General features: G+C 25.6%; 1 protein-coding gene across 2 annotated transcripts; it reads left to right on the top strand.

Moving 5' to 3' along the window:
- Nucleotides 1–2,671: 2,671 nt before the first annotated feature.
- On the top strand, nt 2,672–8,388 carry LOC140666098 (cytochrome P450 4C1-like). Of its 2 annotated transcripts, XM_072892899.1 has the most exons (13): nt 2,672–2,698; nt 3,272–3,520; nt 4,061–4,170; nt 4,418–4,505; nt 4,839–5,024; nt 5,476–5,569; nt 5,909–6,011; nt 6,154–6,259; nt 6,362–6,468; nt 6,856–6,924; nt 7,334–7,502; nt 7,928–8,107; nt 8,181–8,388. In XM_072892899.1, exons 2-13 carry the CDS (start codon nt 3,358–3,360, stop codon nt 8,345–8,347), a joined length of 1,542 nt encoding a protein of 513 aa, XP_072749000.1. In that variant the 5' UTR covers nt 2,672–2,698; nt 3,272–3,357; the 3' UTR covers nt 8,348–8,388. The 2 variants fall into 2 exon arrangements, with proteins under 2 accessions (XP_072749000.1, XP_072748999.1); XM_072892898.1 differs by lacking the exon at nt 2,672–2,698 and having other exon boundaries at nt 4,418–4,511; nt 8,181–8,386.
- The last annotated feature ends 5,902 nt before the right edge of the window (nt 8,389–14,290 follow it).

Raw genomic sequence — 14,290 nt, forward strand, 5'->3', positions numbered from 1 at the left:
AAGATTTTATTTCTTTAAAGAAGAATTATATACAGAATGTTCAAAAAGATCAGGACTAAATTTATACAATTTGTTAATGTGAGTTGGCTAAGTGAAAAAGTTTATATATAAATTATATACTTTTATATGGAAATAAATTTATACATATATATAAGAATATGTAACCTATAACGTTCAAAAATGCTTTATCAAAGAGTTATAGGCATTAAAGGTTCGCGAACAAAAATGTTCTTATAACTTGATAGACGGAATCGTTGAACAGATAATTCTCATTGTCAGTTACTGTTTATACATCTTGATTAATATGGTCTTTGTACTTTTATCACATGTCAATGAACTATGTTTTCTGAATTAAGTGATAAGCATGATATGTCAGTGATTCTGCCTAAGAAGTTATAAGAAAATATATAAGAATATAAAACAAATATAAAAATATATTATATATAAGAAAAATTTTGTTTGCATATACATATATCTTTAACGCTTATAACTTTATTTTTGAATATAAATTTAATTGACTCTATTAACACATGTATTTATTGTATAAATTTGATCCCGAATTTTGTGGAACACTGTATTAATGATGGATAGCTATTATAATTAATAGATATTATTAATAGATATTATTAATGTGTGCGTATTCTCTTAACTATTAATAAAAATTAATTTTAAAAGTATCTAGATTTGCATCTTAATTAGTTTATTTGTTTAATTATTAATAAAGTCTGAAATAAAACCATTTAAGTCTTAAGTTTAAACAATTTAATTTGTATACGAAATCAATAGCTGAACTTAAATTTAATCGTATTGAACTATTTGTATTATCTGAAAATACTGTCAAAAAATTTCAAAAACGCTAATTTATATTACGTGCATGCTTTTTTAAAACTATTAATAATTATGCGAATTGTGTATTATATGTAAATATTCATTCTAACGGTAATAATTTGTAATAAATATTAATATTTCATTAAGCTTTTATAATTAAGAGATTTTATAGACTAATTAATTGCCTAATAAATATGACGTTGCAAAAGAGATTTTAATATTAATCTGACTACGCGTAATATCAAAGAAAGAGACTGAACAATTTTCTATAGTAAATATTACTAAATGCATACCTATAAATATTGCATATACTTTACGAATTATCTCACTTTATAATGTTTTGTATCCTTGGTTCACAGGTCTTCTCATTAGCAAAATATGCAAAAAGGGCATGTATACTCTATTATTCTCAAAAGTAAATCAAATAAAATGTTGCAATTAGACTTAAATAATATATTAAATGATAAACTGATATGTGTTTATAACTTTTTATCTTATTATAAGTTAATAAATAATAAGATAAAAGAAATATGCGTATGAGTATGAGTATGTGTAAGAGTTTTTCTCATAATTTTATTGCACATAAAATTTCTCAAACTTTTTATAGCCATTTTTTTCTTTTTTTCTTCTTTTTATTTCTTTTTTATTTAAAAACAACTTTTAATTACACACTAATAATTTAATTTTTTTGTAATATTCATTTTTTGATTATCTTACTCTAATATTTTTATGCACAGACTAACGAGACGAATCAATTGGCATAATTAAAACACATAATTATGTTAAAGTAAAAATCTGAATTTGCAACTAACAGTTACACATTTTTACTTTAACATAATTATGTGTTTTCTTTACACCAATTGATTTGTCTCATTATTCTGTGCATAAAAGTATTAGAATAAGATAATCAAAAAATGAATATTTTACGAGATATCTTGTATTTTATGTCAAAATACTGCAACTTTGAAGCCTTATAACTCAAAAAATACTTAATGAAAAATACTTTGTCATAAGTGTTTTGGAAAGTTCTCGAGATGAGCTATAAGAATATGTAAAAATATATAGGGTGTTCCATTTAAAAAACTTGAAGTGACCTTTACGTGATCTTCAAATGACTTCAAGGTCAAACCAATGATACCATCTTATGCTTCCCTCGAAACCATACAACTTTTGTCTAAAACATTTTTCTCTCCCGGGCTTGGTTTTCGAGATATTCGATTGGATGGATTAAAATGGTCCACCCTGTATATATCTAACGATAGTAACGGACGATGATATTAACACATATTATTAATTGCACTTTGTACTATTGCAGCAATAACAAATTTATATAATTTGTGAACTTAAACATTTATCTCTTTATTTTTCAAACAGCATTAAATGCCATGCATCTTAATTAACAAAAAATTAAGTTCAAGGTTCTTATGCTATATATGGAGATAAGAAAATATCAAACATTTTTAAATGATAATAATAAGCGAGGTTAAACTGATAAGGACATTAAAACGTTGTAAAGTTAATGACATATAGAAAAACATAACAAGTAAGATGTAAACAGCAAATTAACACTTGGTTTCTTTACTGCACTTATCTCTTACCAAGATACTTAAAATAAGAATATTAATGATCGATTTTATTATTGCTTACATTTTTCTATGCGTTATAATCATTTATTCAATTATAAATTGCATTTTCATCCGCAGTCTTACAGTAGTTACTGAAGTCACTTATATGATAGGCTTTAAAACATTAATGTGTAATGAATATATAAGAATTACTAAAAATTTTATGGAAATAAATAAAATAGTGTAGTGTACTGAAAAGTGCAATTTTCGTCAATATAATTTAACAATTATTGCTTTTTTATAAGGTGTGTATAAGTTTTACGTTACTACTTGTACATAATGTATTAGAATATAAGTACTTAGCGTAAAGAGATAATTATACTAGTTACGATGTAATTCATCGATTCAAGCATATGTTAAGTAAAATTTTGCAAAATTATTCGTTTTTTAATCATAATCAATTTTTGTTGCATTAAGAATATAAGTTATCAAATAGTTATCAAATAGTAAAATAATAAAATAATTATTTCAATAAATTTTTTTAAAGAATTGTTTTTTAAAGGCATATTATGTGTACATTTAAAAAACAATTCTCCAAAAAAATAATACAATGTATTCTTACTTTATATAAATTAAAATTTATATTTTGATAGATTTTATAATAAGTTAAGAGATTAATAATATTAATAATAATAATAATACTTTCTAGTAATAATTTGATCTTTTAATGCATCTGTATGTGTATGTTTTACACATTTACCAATATATAAAAAATAATTACGTGTTATGCGTACGATATATTTGTACAATTTAGTATAGATTTTTTATTATTAATGTGATAATATATATTGAAAGCAATAATTTATTTTTTGTTACAGTATATATTACATATATAACGTAATTCGTGTTGTTGTTCAAAAATTAAAAAAAAAACAAGAGTTGAAGAAAATTGCCTAATAAAAACATGATCTTCATCTTACTATTGTTATTATGCATTTTGATTATATTATTATCTTATTATTACACTATACATTGTGGAAGATATGGACAACTTATTTATCGTATACCTGGTCCACCAACAGTTCCATTGTTCGGCAATATTTTTGACTTGTTTAATCAGTCTCCAGGTAAGTAAAATCTATAAAAATTTTGTATAAATTTTTATCTAAATATCCTTTAAATTATTTGTTAGAAATTTTTATCAGAGAAAGATAAAGAATGAAGTAATCGTAACGACAATTGCGCAGTGCTTTAATATAACAATTGTGAAGAACTGTTTGTATTTAATGTACATATATCTTAAAAATTATAATTAATTAAACTTATTTTTATATTTTATGCAATAATACTTATTATTTTTATTTATCATATTTAAATATGAGATTAATATCTCATAATAAAAATGATCAAAATATGAAAATTACTGATGTTTCTTCGTAAGTTTAGTCAAAAGTCCAAAAATATTTTTAAAAAGGTTTATTTTAATAATGCAAATAACAAAGTAGAAAAATATGTTAAATTTAATTATCGAGACATGTAAAAAAATTTTTGTAAAGCAATTTTTTTAAATTTTCTTAAGGTTTTTAATTTATATCATAATAAGAAAATAAATCAAAAAAATTTTGTATTTATATTTTTAAATTATGTATATGTTTTTAATATTTTAGAAGAATTGTGGAAGTTCCAAGAATCACTCTTTAAAAAATATAATTCAATTCATAAAATATGGAGTTTTAAAACTGCTTATATTGTCATTTGCCATCCAGATGACGCACAGGTAGAAAAAATATTAACAAGTTTATCTTAGTTGTCATATAACATTTTCATCTACAGTTAAAAGTGATACATATTTTGAAAATTAAAATCATACAAACATCATGTATATGCTTAACGCAATTTTTTAGATAGTTTAGGGTGTTTAAACACAACTTTATAATGAATTTATTATCAATTTTTACGCACATATACTACATTTCATTTTTTCATTTTTATTATTTATTTAATCTGCTCTCGTCTTGTTTCAGAAAATACTAAATAGCACGCAACACCATCTTGAGAAAGGCATGATGTATACTCTTTTGCGTCCTTGGTTAAGAACTGGTTTACTCACCAGTAAAGGTTTTACAATAGACTAATATAAACAAAGCTTTTATATGCATAATGTTCCATATAGTTTATAACTATAAAGATTGTATTTTTTAAGACAGAATTTTTATTTATATACACCATATATATATATATATATATATATATATATATGTATGAATGTGTGTGTGTGTGTTTAAATAAGTAAAAATTATACAAATCCTATACTAAACAGCGAGGAACAGAATCTTCATTATTAATTTATATTTTTTCATTTATAGTTTTTCATTACATTAAAGTAATTTAAGCAAAGAAATGCATATATAACGCTGCATAAGTGTTAAAAATTTTCTGTTATAGGAATAAAATGGCACGAAAGACGAAAACTACTGACGCCTACTTTTCATTTTAATATATTAAAACAATTTGTTAATATTCTGATCGAGGAAGGCAATCGCATGACAACATTTGTGAATGATATTGAAGGGTCGATTATCAAAGACTTGGTCTTTTTTATTAGTAAACATACGTTGAATGCAATATGTGGTAAATCTTTATATATATATAATTACTAAATATAATTACTAAATATAATTAATAAAAATTATAAATATAATATCGTTTAATTTAAATGCTAATACACTAATATATATATATATATATATATATATATATATATATATATATATATTAGTGTATTAGCATTTAAATTAAACGATATTATATTTATAATTTTTATTAATTATATTTAATTATTTTAACTTGTGCGTCATTTGTACATTCATTATTCTTTTCATTTTTATTTTATTATGTTTTTTATTAATTTTTTAAAGAAAAAAAGCGTTTACAGATGGTTGTCAATCTTAATGTTGCTTTGCACTATTCAATAGTACCAAATTGTTACATAATTAAAATAGTACAGATTAATTTAGCAAATATTAACATACATATATGTATATAAAACATTCGAGCACATTAGATATATTTGCGTTTATAGAAACCTCCATGGGTGTTTCTTTGGAAAGTATGGGTGAATATCAACAACTATATCGACAAGCAGTTCATGAGATGGGCAAAATATTAGTTTATAGGTAATATATTATCATAACTGAATAAAAATAAATATAATTATTTTAATAGATATGTATAGATATAAAGATATATCTATATATACATATATATATATATATATATATATATATATACACATATATATATATATATATATATATGTATAGATTATAGATATATATGAACATATTATAGAGTTATAGTTATTTAAATGTTAGGAAGTAAAATTAAAATTATAGTAAAAACTGATGACTCACTTACAAATATATATTAAATATAATTTTTTTTTAAATAAGGTATTTATTTATAATTATTAACACAATTATTTATCTAAACATATACATTATACAATTACGTAGGCTAATCAGACCATGGTTTTATTCCGATAAAATATTTGCGCTAACATCAATGGGTAGAAAGCAAGCTAAGAATTTAAAAATATTGCATAGTTTCAGTGAAAAAGTAAGTAGAAAACATCAAAAATTATATAAATCTTGTTTTAAATAAAACTAATATAAAAAATGTAATTTACAAATATAAGGTTTAATGGATAGCACATTTGTAGGAAAATATAAATAAATAAAAATTAATCTTTTCCTCGTAGATTATTGCAGAAAGAAAGCGATATCATGAACTTACTGATGGACAATATTTAAAAGATTTTGAAAATGAAGTTATAATAGAAACGGACGATAATGAAATATTAAAAAGTACGTATATATGTATATGTATATGTATGTATAATATATATAATATACCATGTATTTTTATATCATCAAATTAACACAGTTTAATTATTACGTCTATTTAAGATAAAAAAAAGCGACTCGCTATGTTGGACTTTTTGATAGCATTATCTCGCAATAACAAAATGAGTGATTTGGACATTAGAGAAGAAATTGATACCTTCATGTTCGAAGTAAGTACATTTAAAAATTATTAAATTCTAAAATCTTTTTATTAATATTTGTGTTAGAATAATAAATTAATATATATACATAATAATTTTAAATATACTTACATAATATAATGTATTGATTATCATTTCATAAATTAATTAATTTAATTACTCGTACTAATTTAATTTGATTATAAAAATATATAATATTTTATAATTGATAATTATTATTATTGATATAATTGAAATACATATCAAACACACACACTAACATTTGGAGAAAAATCAGTAGTTTGAAAAATATTGATGACTCTCTTTAATTGTGATAAATATATTTGCTCTGCCTTACATTATCTGTGCATATACATATGTATAGAAAAGCGAATAAAGTAATTTTTTCCATTACAGGGTCATGACACAGTAGCAATGGCTATTTGCTTTGTTATACTACTGTTAGCTGAACACAAGGATGTCCAGGTATTTTTTATCGGGTCATGAAACATGTTTAATTAAATCTATTAATTAATTTATTTGTTTTAGAAAAATAACTTTTTTGTTGTACGTATGTTTATATATGGATATACCATTGTGTGTTAATTATATATATATATATATATATATATATATATATATATATATATATATATAATTATTAAAACACACACAATGCTATATCTATAAATAAACATATATGTATATATGTATATATATATATATATATATATATATATATATATATATATATTTATATGAGATATGTTTTCCATTTAATTCTTACTCTATATCTAATTTATTAATTTAAAAATGCAGAAATTTATATTTATATTAATATTTGTATTAATTTTTGCATTTTTTATCAAAGATGTCAAACTCTGTTTAATGATAGGATTTTGCCAGAAATGAAGTAAACGCAGTAATGCAAGAAAATGGAGGAAAACTTACTATTAGAGCATTACAAAATCTACCATATTTGGAAAGATGTGTGAAAGAAACCATGAGATTGTATCCCAGCGTTCCTTTTATAATGCGAGTATTGTCGAAAGACATAAATTTACGTAAGTACATAATAAATTATATTTGCATGTTACTTTAGGAATAGAACTGCTAACTTAGGAATAGAAAGAAAATAGTACATATCATAATATAAACTAATTAGTGTTTTAATGTTAAATTATATATACATTTTGATATTCATAATATTTTTTCCTAATATTGATATAAATGTTGCTAAAATAAAATCAAAATTTAATGTTGTTGTAATTAATTTTCTTAGTGCATAACAATATAAACAAACAAGATTATTAATTTATTTTTTTTGTATAGAAAAGCTATTACATAAATAAAAAATTAAATATTAAATAAAATATAATTTTTATATAAATATTTATTTTGTATACATAAATATGTTACAAAATTTTTATTATTGTTTAAAAATTATATATGTTATGTTTCTAATATATTTTCTAATATATTTTTCCAGAGTCGTATATCATACCTTCTGAAACGGAGATATTTCTTAACATTCATAATATTCATAGAAATCCCGATTTCTGGCCAAATCCAGGTATATTTGATCCAGATAGATTTTTACCTGAAAATGTTCAAAATCGTCATCCTTTTTCTTACATACCTTTCAGCGCAGGACTACGAAATTGTATAGGTATAGTCTATAAAAAATTAAGTTCTTTTATTATACATAAATCAACAAATTCTAATGCACATACAAATAATAGGTCAACGGTTTGCAATGTTGGAAATGAAGGCTATAATAGCTTCTCTGGTGCATAATTGTTATTTGGAGCCTATTGATTATTTAAAAGATATTCGTCATGTGACGGATATAATAAATCGTGTTACACAACCGATTCGTGTAAGATTTGTTCCAATCAAATGCAAATAGACATCTGAAGTAATCTAATTTAATGAGAAAAATTGTTATGCTCAAGTTAATAAATAAAAATTAAACTTATAGTAATATTGTAGAAATATAATAATTCTAATAATGTATTGGAGAAATTAAATATGCAGTTTATTTTAAATATAATTTTACATTTTATTTTATAAAAGTTTTTAAAAATATTTAAGAGAGATTTTTATATCAAATTTTATTTAAGAATTTTAAATTACATATACAAATTATAATTTCAATGAATTATTTCAATATATAGCCACATACAGTTATTTTATTCTCAATTAGCTTATTTAATCAATTTAAAACGAGAATAATTTTAATGCTATTAATTACTTTTTTATTTGTAGAAGTAATAAAGTCTATATAAAATGTTACGTGTTCAGTGCAAAAGTCGATTATTTTGTATAAATAACGTTTGATGTAAAGTTATTTTAAATTAATGTATGTGTATGTAATTTGTAATTTATTATAGTTTTCCTATTCAAAAATAAGCAAGAAGTAATAAGTGTGCAGTTAAATGTTGGAATAATTATTGTATTATATATTAGATAACGTACCTGTACATCAATTTTCGTATTTCTTTTTGTATTTTACTTATTATACACATAATGCTTTTTATAAAAAATATAAGATAAAGCTATATGAAATGTTTTTTGTAATGTTTTGGAAATGTTTACATTAGCGGACACTATTCCCATGAGCTTAACTTAACAAGATATCTGCTAATATAAACATCTACCGTTTTTTAATATTGCAACTTAAATCAACATGTAGTATAATTTTTTAAAATTTGATATTAAAAAATTATAGCTTCTTTTACATTCCCGCGAATTATAGCTAATTATACTTAATTATTATTCAAATTTATTGAGACAATTATATACAGAGTGTCCGGTAATTGGTGAAAAATCTATTAATGACAGATTCCTGAGATCATTTGGAATCGATTTTTCCTCAGCGAAAATATCGAGAAACCATCATTTTTTGCAAGTTTCCAATTTTTATCATTATATCTTCGTAATTAAGCCTTGAATTAAAATTCTGTTAAAGTAAACTCTATCTGAAATTAAATGAAGAATGTAGTTTTGGTAATTTTTCAATTTCAAAAAGTTTAGTTTGCGAAAAGCACCTTTTTTTTAATCGCTTATAACTCGGAAATTATTGATGCCTCGACATTTTAACTGAGGAAAAATCGTCTCCAAATAATCTCAAGAATCTGTAATTAGCAGGTTTTTCACCAAGTGCCGGACACCTTGTATATGTTTTCTTAATTATAATAAGTTTTATGTTTCCGGCAGACTTTGTTTATCAATATCAAAGACGTTCGCAATCCGTAACAACATTACAGTTCATTACAGATTATAAATCAAGTAGATAGCAGTTTAAAAAGTAATGCGGTTTTTAATTTATTATTTACGTTTAAGAGCATGCAATTCGCGCCAAGTCACTTCGGCACGGAAATGCCGAATTGTTTTAAAATTGCACGATATATTCAGCGTGGAGGCCGATGGGATAATACAACTTGGGAACGAAGCGTGAAGAGAATAGGAATTATTATTAAATATTTCGTAAGAGTCCGCGCGCACTCGCGATTAATTTACAGATGACGATACGTGCGTGATCTACCTATAGATCTCCGTGCACGATCTAGACATGTTTGATCCAGCTAGCTCGTCATTCTGCCGACCGTCTGTTATTTTCTTTTTATACGAATAATCCGTTTTTGCGATAAGTGAAATAAGAGAAGCAATACATATTTGCAAACAAGTTTTCTGAACGTATGCGCAATGTTCTGTATTAAAAAAAGAGGAGAGAGAGAAAGAGAGAGAGAGAAAGAGAGAGAGAGAGAGAGAGAGAGAGAGAGAGAGAGAGAGAGAGAGAGAGAGAGAGAGAGAGAGAGAGAGAGAGAGAGAACGACAAATGTAGAGGACAAAGAAGATGTGCATATAGGCGTGAGGAACGGTTAAGAGGAATTCCGTGGTTCCTGCACGGAAATTACAAATGCAGCGCATTACACGCTCGAACGGAAGTGTCTTAGCGGAGGGTACTCAAAGAGAACATACAGAAGTTAAAGTAAAGAAAAAAATGCATGATTTTCTGGGGACTCGGCAAATTATCATTAGCAAGATGAGTATCCGAGTAAATGATTACAAGGTACATACAGCTTGTTTTTTTTTTTTACTTTCTTTAATTATAATAGTAAGAAATTGTTTGTAAACATTTAAAGAGGTTTTTAATTAATGCGTGTAATTTAGTTCATATTCCAACTATTTCAGGTTTTATGTGATGTCACGAGAGAAAAATTTAATCTCACATGCAAGTAGTAAAAATTATGCAAGTTCACAAAATTATTATAGATAAATGTGTATTATATATATATATATATATATATATATATATATATATATATATATTCAAAAATATTATTAAAATATATTTTCTTAATTTTGTTTTTATTTCAAAAGTTATAAATTGTTTTCAAAATTAACATATATATGTATATATTTTGTTCGGAATAAAATTTTTGAAAATTTCTGGAATAAATTGTATTTATAAATATTTACTTAAAATTTATGCTTTATTAAAGATATATAAAACGAATTTTGTACATATTTACTTTGATTTATTAAATTGTATATACATACAATTGATTTGTCACACTTTTATTCTGAAAAAAGGAAAACTAATTGTAAGTGTAAAGTGCCAGGTATTGCTTCCATTAATTAGAGGGAGTAATGAAAACTTCCAGAAGAGTTAATGATGCTTGTCTGAATTGCAAGTGTAACAAAAATAAAACGTAGAGCAATATAAAGTTCAAAGTAAGTAATATAAGTAACTATTCTCTTCATGCGCAACAACTTTTCTACTTCCGCAGCATTCTCAAATGGGTCGGAAAAGCATTAGGAGTCAAATTAGTCGAAAAATTTAGATTTTGAAGTGTGCGGGCGACGCGACAAAAATGGTCGCACATATCGATTATCGGTCGGCCGCATCCAGATGTGTGTCGAAACTTTTTTCCTCGCGTCAGCCCGTAAATTCTGAAGTTGAACTTTTCCACTGCTTTTCCGGGCCGACTGGTTGCACAAACTTGCAAGTCGGGGCGACATCATTTCGCTCGCGTGCAGCAAGCTACGAAGATCGCGCACTTTTGTGATATTGCGATATATATTCCCTATTTTTTCAACTCTACATGTCGACCGTTAATGTATGTTTGAATTTTAAGTGATCTACGAAATATATATTTTTCGGTGTCTCCTTTTCTTTAGATATATGTAATAAAACTAAAAGTATGTATGTAAAAACAGACGTGTGCTGCACTTTCGTCTCTTTACAAATAGAAAAGATAAAAACATAGTAATCACCAGCTCTTTTACACGAAGAGATCAAAGAGATGTCTTTGGTGTTAATTAAAAGCGTTATCTTTTTTTTCAAAGAAAAAGCGTATTATATATTTTATATTTTTTATCCTTAAATAGGGAAAGCAGTTTTACAATTTTTCAGCTTTTCTTATTTGATTTTGTGTTAAATGATTACTTTCAAGGTATCCTTTATTAATCCTACAAATACTCCTCATTAATCCTACAAAAATTCGCGTCAATGATGAAAGATAAGTTAAAGGATATATCAAATTTCCTAAGTTGGCGGTTTTTCTTGCGATTTTGTGTCAGTACCGCATATCTTCCAAATCGATGCTGCACATATAAGCCGTGTCTTGTCGACAATGTCGTCCTTGTCGTCCCCATTTCGGCGCGCGTATTAATCGTGCCTCTGGCTTTTATGCTCATTAAATTACACAGCCGCCGTTGGATACGATGCCGTTAAACCAGCGACATCACCGGTACATTCACGATCCAGTGGTTTCTCGCCTGCACCAGGCGAACAAGACGATCGAGAAACCAGATCTAAGTACCTGCTCGAGTTCTCCACTTTCCAGCCTACATCTCTCGCTGCGCAAACTTTACGCAGCTGCGAGGCTTTCGCAAGCCAACCGTGGTACGTTGCATTGCACATTTACGGTGTTAATAATGTAGACTATGCCAGTTATTATCTGGATATTGACGCGTGATCAAAGTACATTGCGCCCTCTAAGGAAGGTGGATAATTAGTCTTGGATGTTTGACAAATCAAGTTATCGTAACTTTTGACGATCTCTCTTTACGTGTATATTTATATTGCTATTCTCTTTTCAATATAGACTGCAACATATTTTTTAACTTGACGTTATTTTGATTTAAAACCAATTTTATTGTAACAGTAATTAATCAATAGATACACGTATGTACACCATCATGTTAATGTATGTACTCTTGTAGTAACATATTATTAGTACGGTTATTTATTTTTATTGTATTTTATCATATTTTATTTTTTACAAGTTTTGTTATAATATTATATTTTGTTGTAATTTTATAACATAATTTTATGACATTTTAGATTAAATTAAGCAATGCTTTTATATACATTCATATAAAGCTTTAATTATACAAATATTTTAAATATATTGAGCTACATCTGATAATTTTTTTATTACACCTTCTCTTTCTTTCCTTCATTCTTTCTTTCTAACGCATGTAATTTGAACAATATATGTATTATATTTTATACATATATATATTACTTGTAAAGTATACACACGCATACACACACATACACAAATATAATTATTACTATTTACATATAATAAACTAAATTATTTTTAAGGCTAGATTTTTTTTGTATTATGAAAGATTTTTTAGTCATTCTCTTTATATTGATCTCTTGTGTTTGCATATTTATACGGGATCGTCTTGGTCCCAAGCGTGTACTTCATCTTATAGCGTTTCTCGTGAATCGATATATGCCGGAACTGTAGTGTAGGAACTGCTGGTTATCACACAATATGTACATTGTAAGCCAGGGTTCTATTGTTACGATCAAATCAGCTTATCGACTTTGCTATCGCTTTATCTCGTTCGGGGAAGAAGTTTAGCGAGAATACCTTTCTGCGGATAGCACTTTCGAAGTGAGGAAAACTTCCGCCGCACGTAGCACGTCGTCAAGATGGGCGGTGTATTCAAAGTTTTTGGCACGCCTGATATTGATATATCGAGATACTTTCGATGTGCGTCAGCACGTAACTGAAGAACCCCTTTCTTTTCTCTAGATAACACAATATTCTAACTCGAGATGGCCTCCATACAATTGACGAAAGGATCCGGTTTTTTATCCTATCCACATTGACGATAAAATTATTATTTTTGTAAACTTATTTTATTTTTAAGATAGATTTTAAAGCAGCACAATTGGCTAATTTTTTTAATGTCTAATGATATGACAGATTGTAATTATACGGATTTCAATTGTTTTTTTAATCTTAAGATAACGTATTATTTCCTAAGTTAAGTACAAAATATTTTTGTATAATATTTTTTCTTCTCGAGCAAAAAAGATTACGAATTGACAGTTTACGGGATTAGTGCTTCAGCATCGTTCACAGAAAATTCCGTCGCTCATCTTTTCTGTTGGCCATGCTCGAACGTGAACTTCATACACTCGACTTGAATAGTCGACAGTCACTATACAAACTTGTGTGGTATTTTCAAAGTGATTTGCTGTCTTCTACGATCGGCATTTTCAAACTTCTGAGATGTCGTTTTACTGTGATTCTTAGAACTTCGCTTGCAATATCTACATCGGCGTCATTCGCAATGTAATGTTCAAACTGATATTGAACTCGAACATGATGAAATTCTAACAACAAAAATATTTCCAATGATATTCTAAAAGTAAAAACATTTTTCGTACTTGATTGTCATATATTATCTTAAATATTACTTAAATTTCTTGTTCTACTTGTTTAATATGAAAATCATATTTAATAACCAGGTAATATATTTTATTTCTTTATTTAACATTAAATATTTGATGAAAATGAAAAGAGATTAAATTTAC

Source organism: Anoplolepis gracilipes, chromosome 5 (assembly GCF_047496725.1).
Source record: "Anoplolepis gracilipes chromosome 5, ASM4749672v1, whole genome shotgun sequence".
Lineage (NCBI taxonomy): Eukaryota > Metazoa > Arthropoda > Insecta > Hymenoptera > Formicidae > Anoplolepis > Anoplolepis gracilipes.

Bases quoted from the DNA above. Each gene is read 5' to 3' on its own strand.
- LOC140666098 (XM_072892898.1), top strand. From the start codon at position 3,358: ATGATCTTCATCTTACTATTGTTATTATGCATTTTGATTATATTATTA. The intron at 6,260-6,361 runs GTACGTATATAT...CGTCTATTTAAG, and splicing joins CGATAATGAAATATTAAAAA to ATAAAAAAAAGCGACTCGCT. The intron at 7,503-7,927 runs GTAAGTACATAA...ATATTTTTCCAG, and splicing joins GTCGAAAGACATAAATTTAC to AGTCGTATATCATACCTTCT.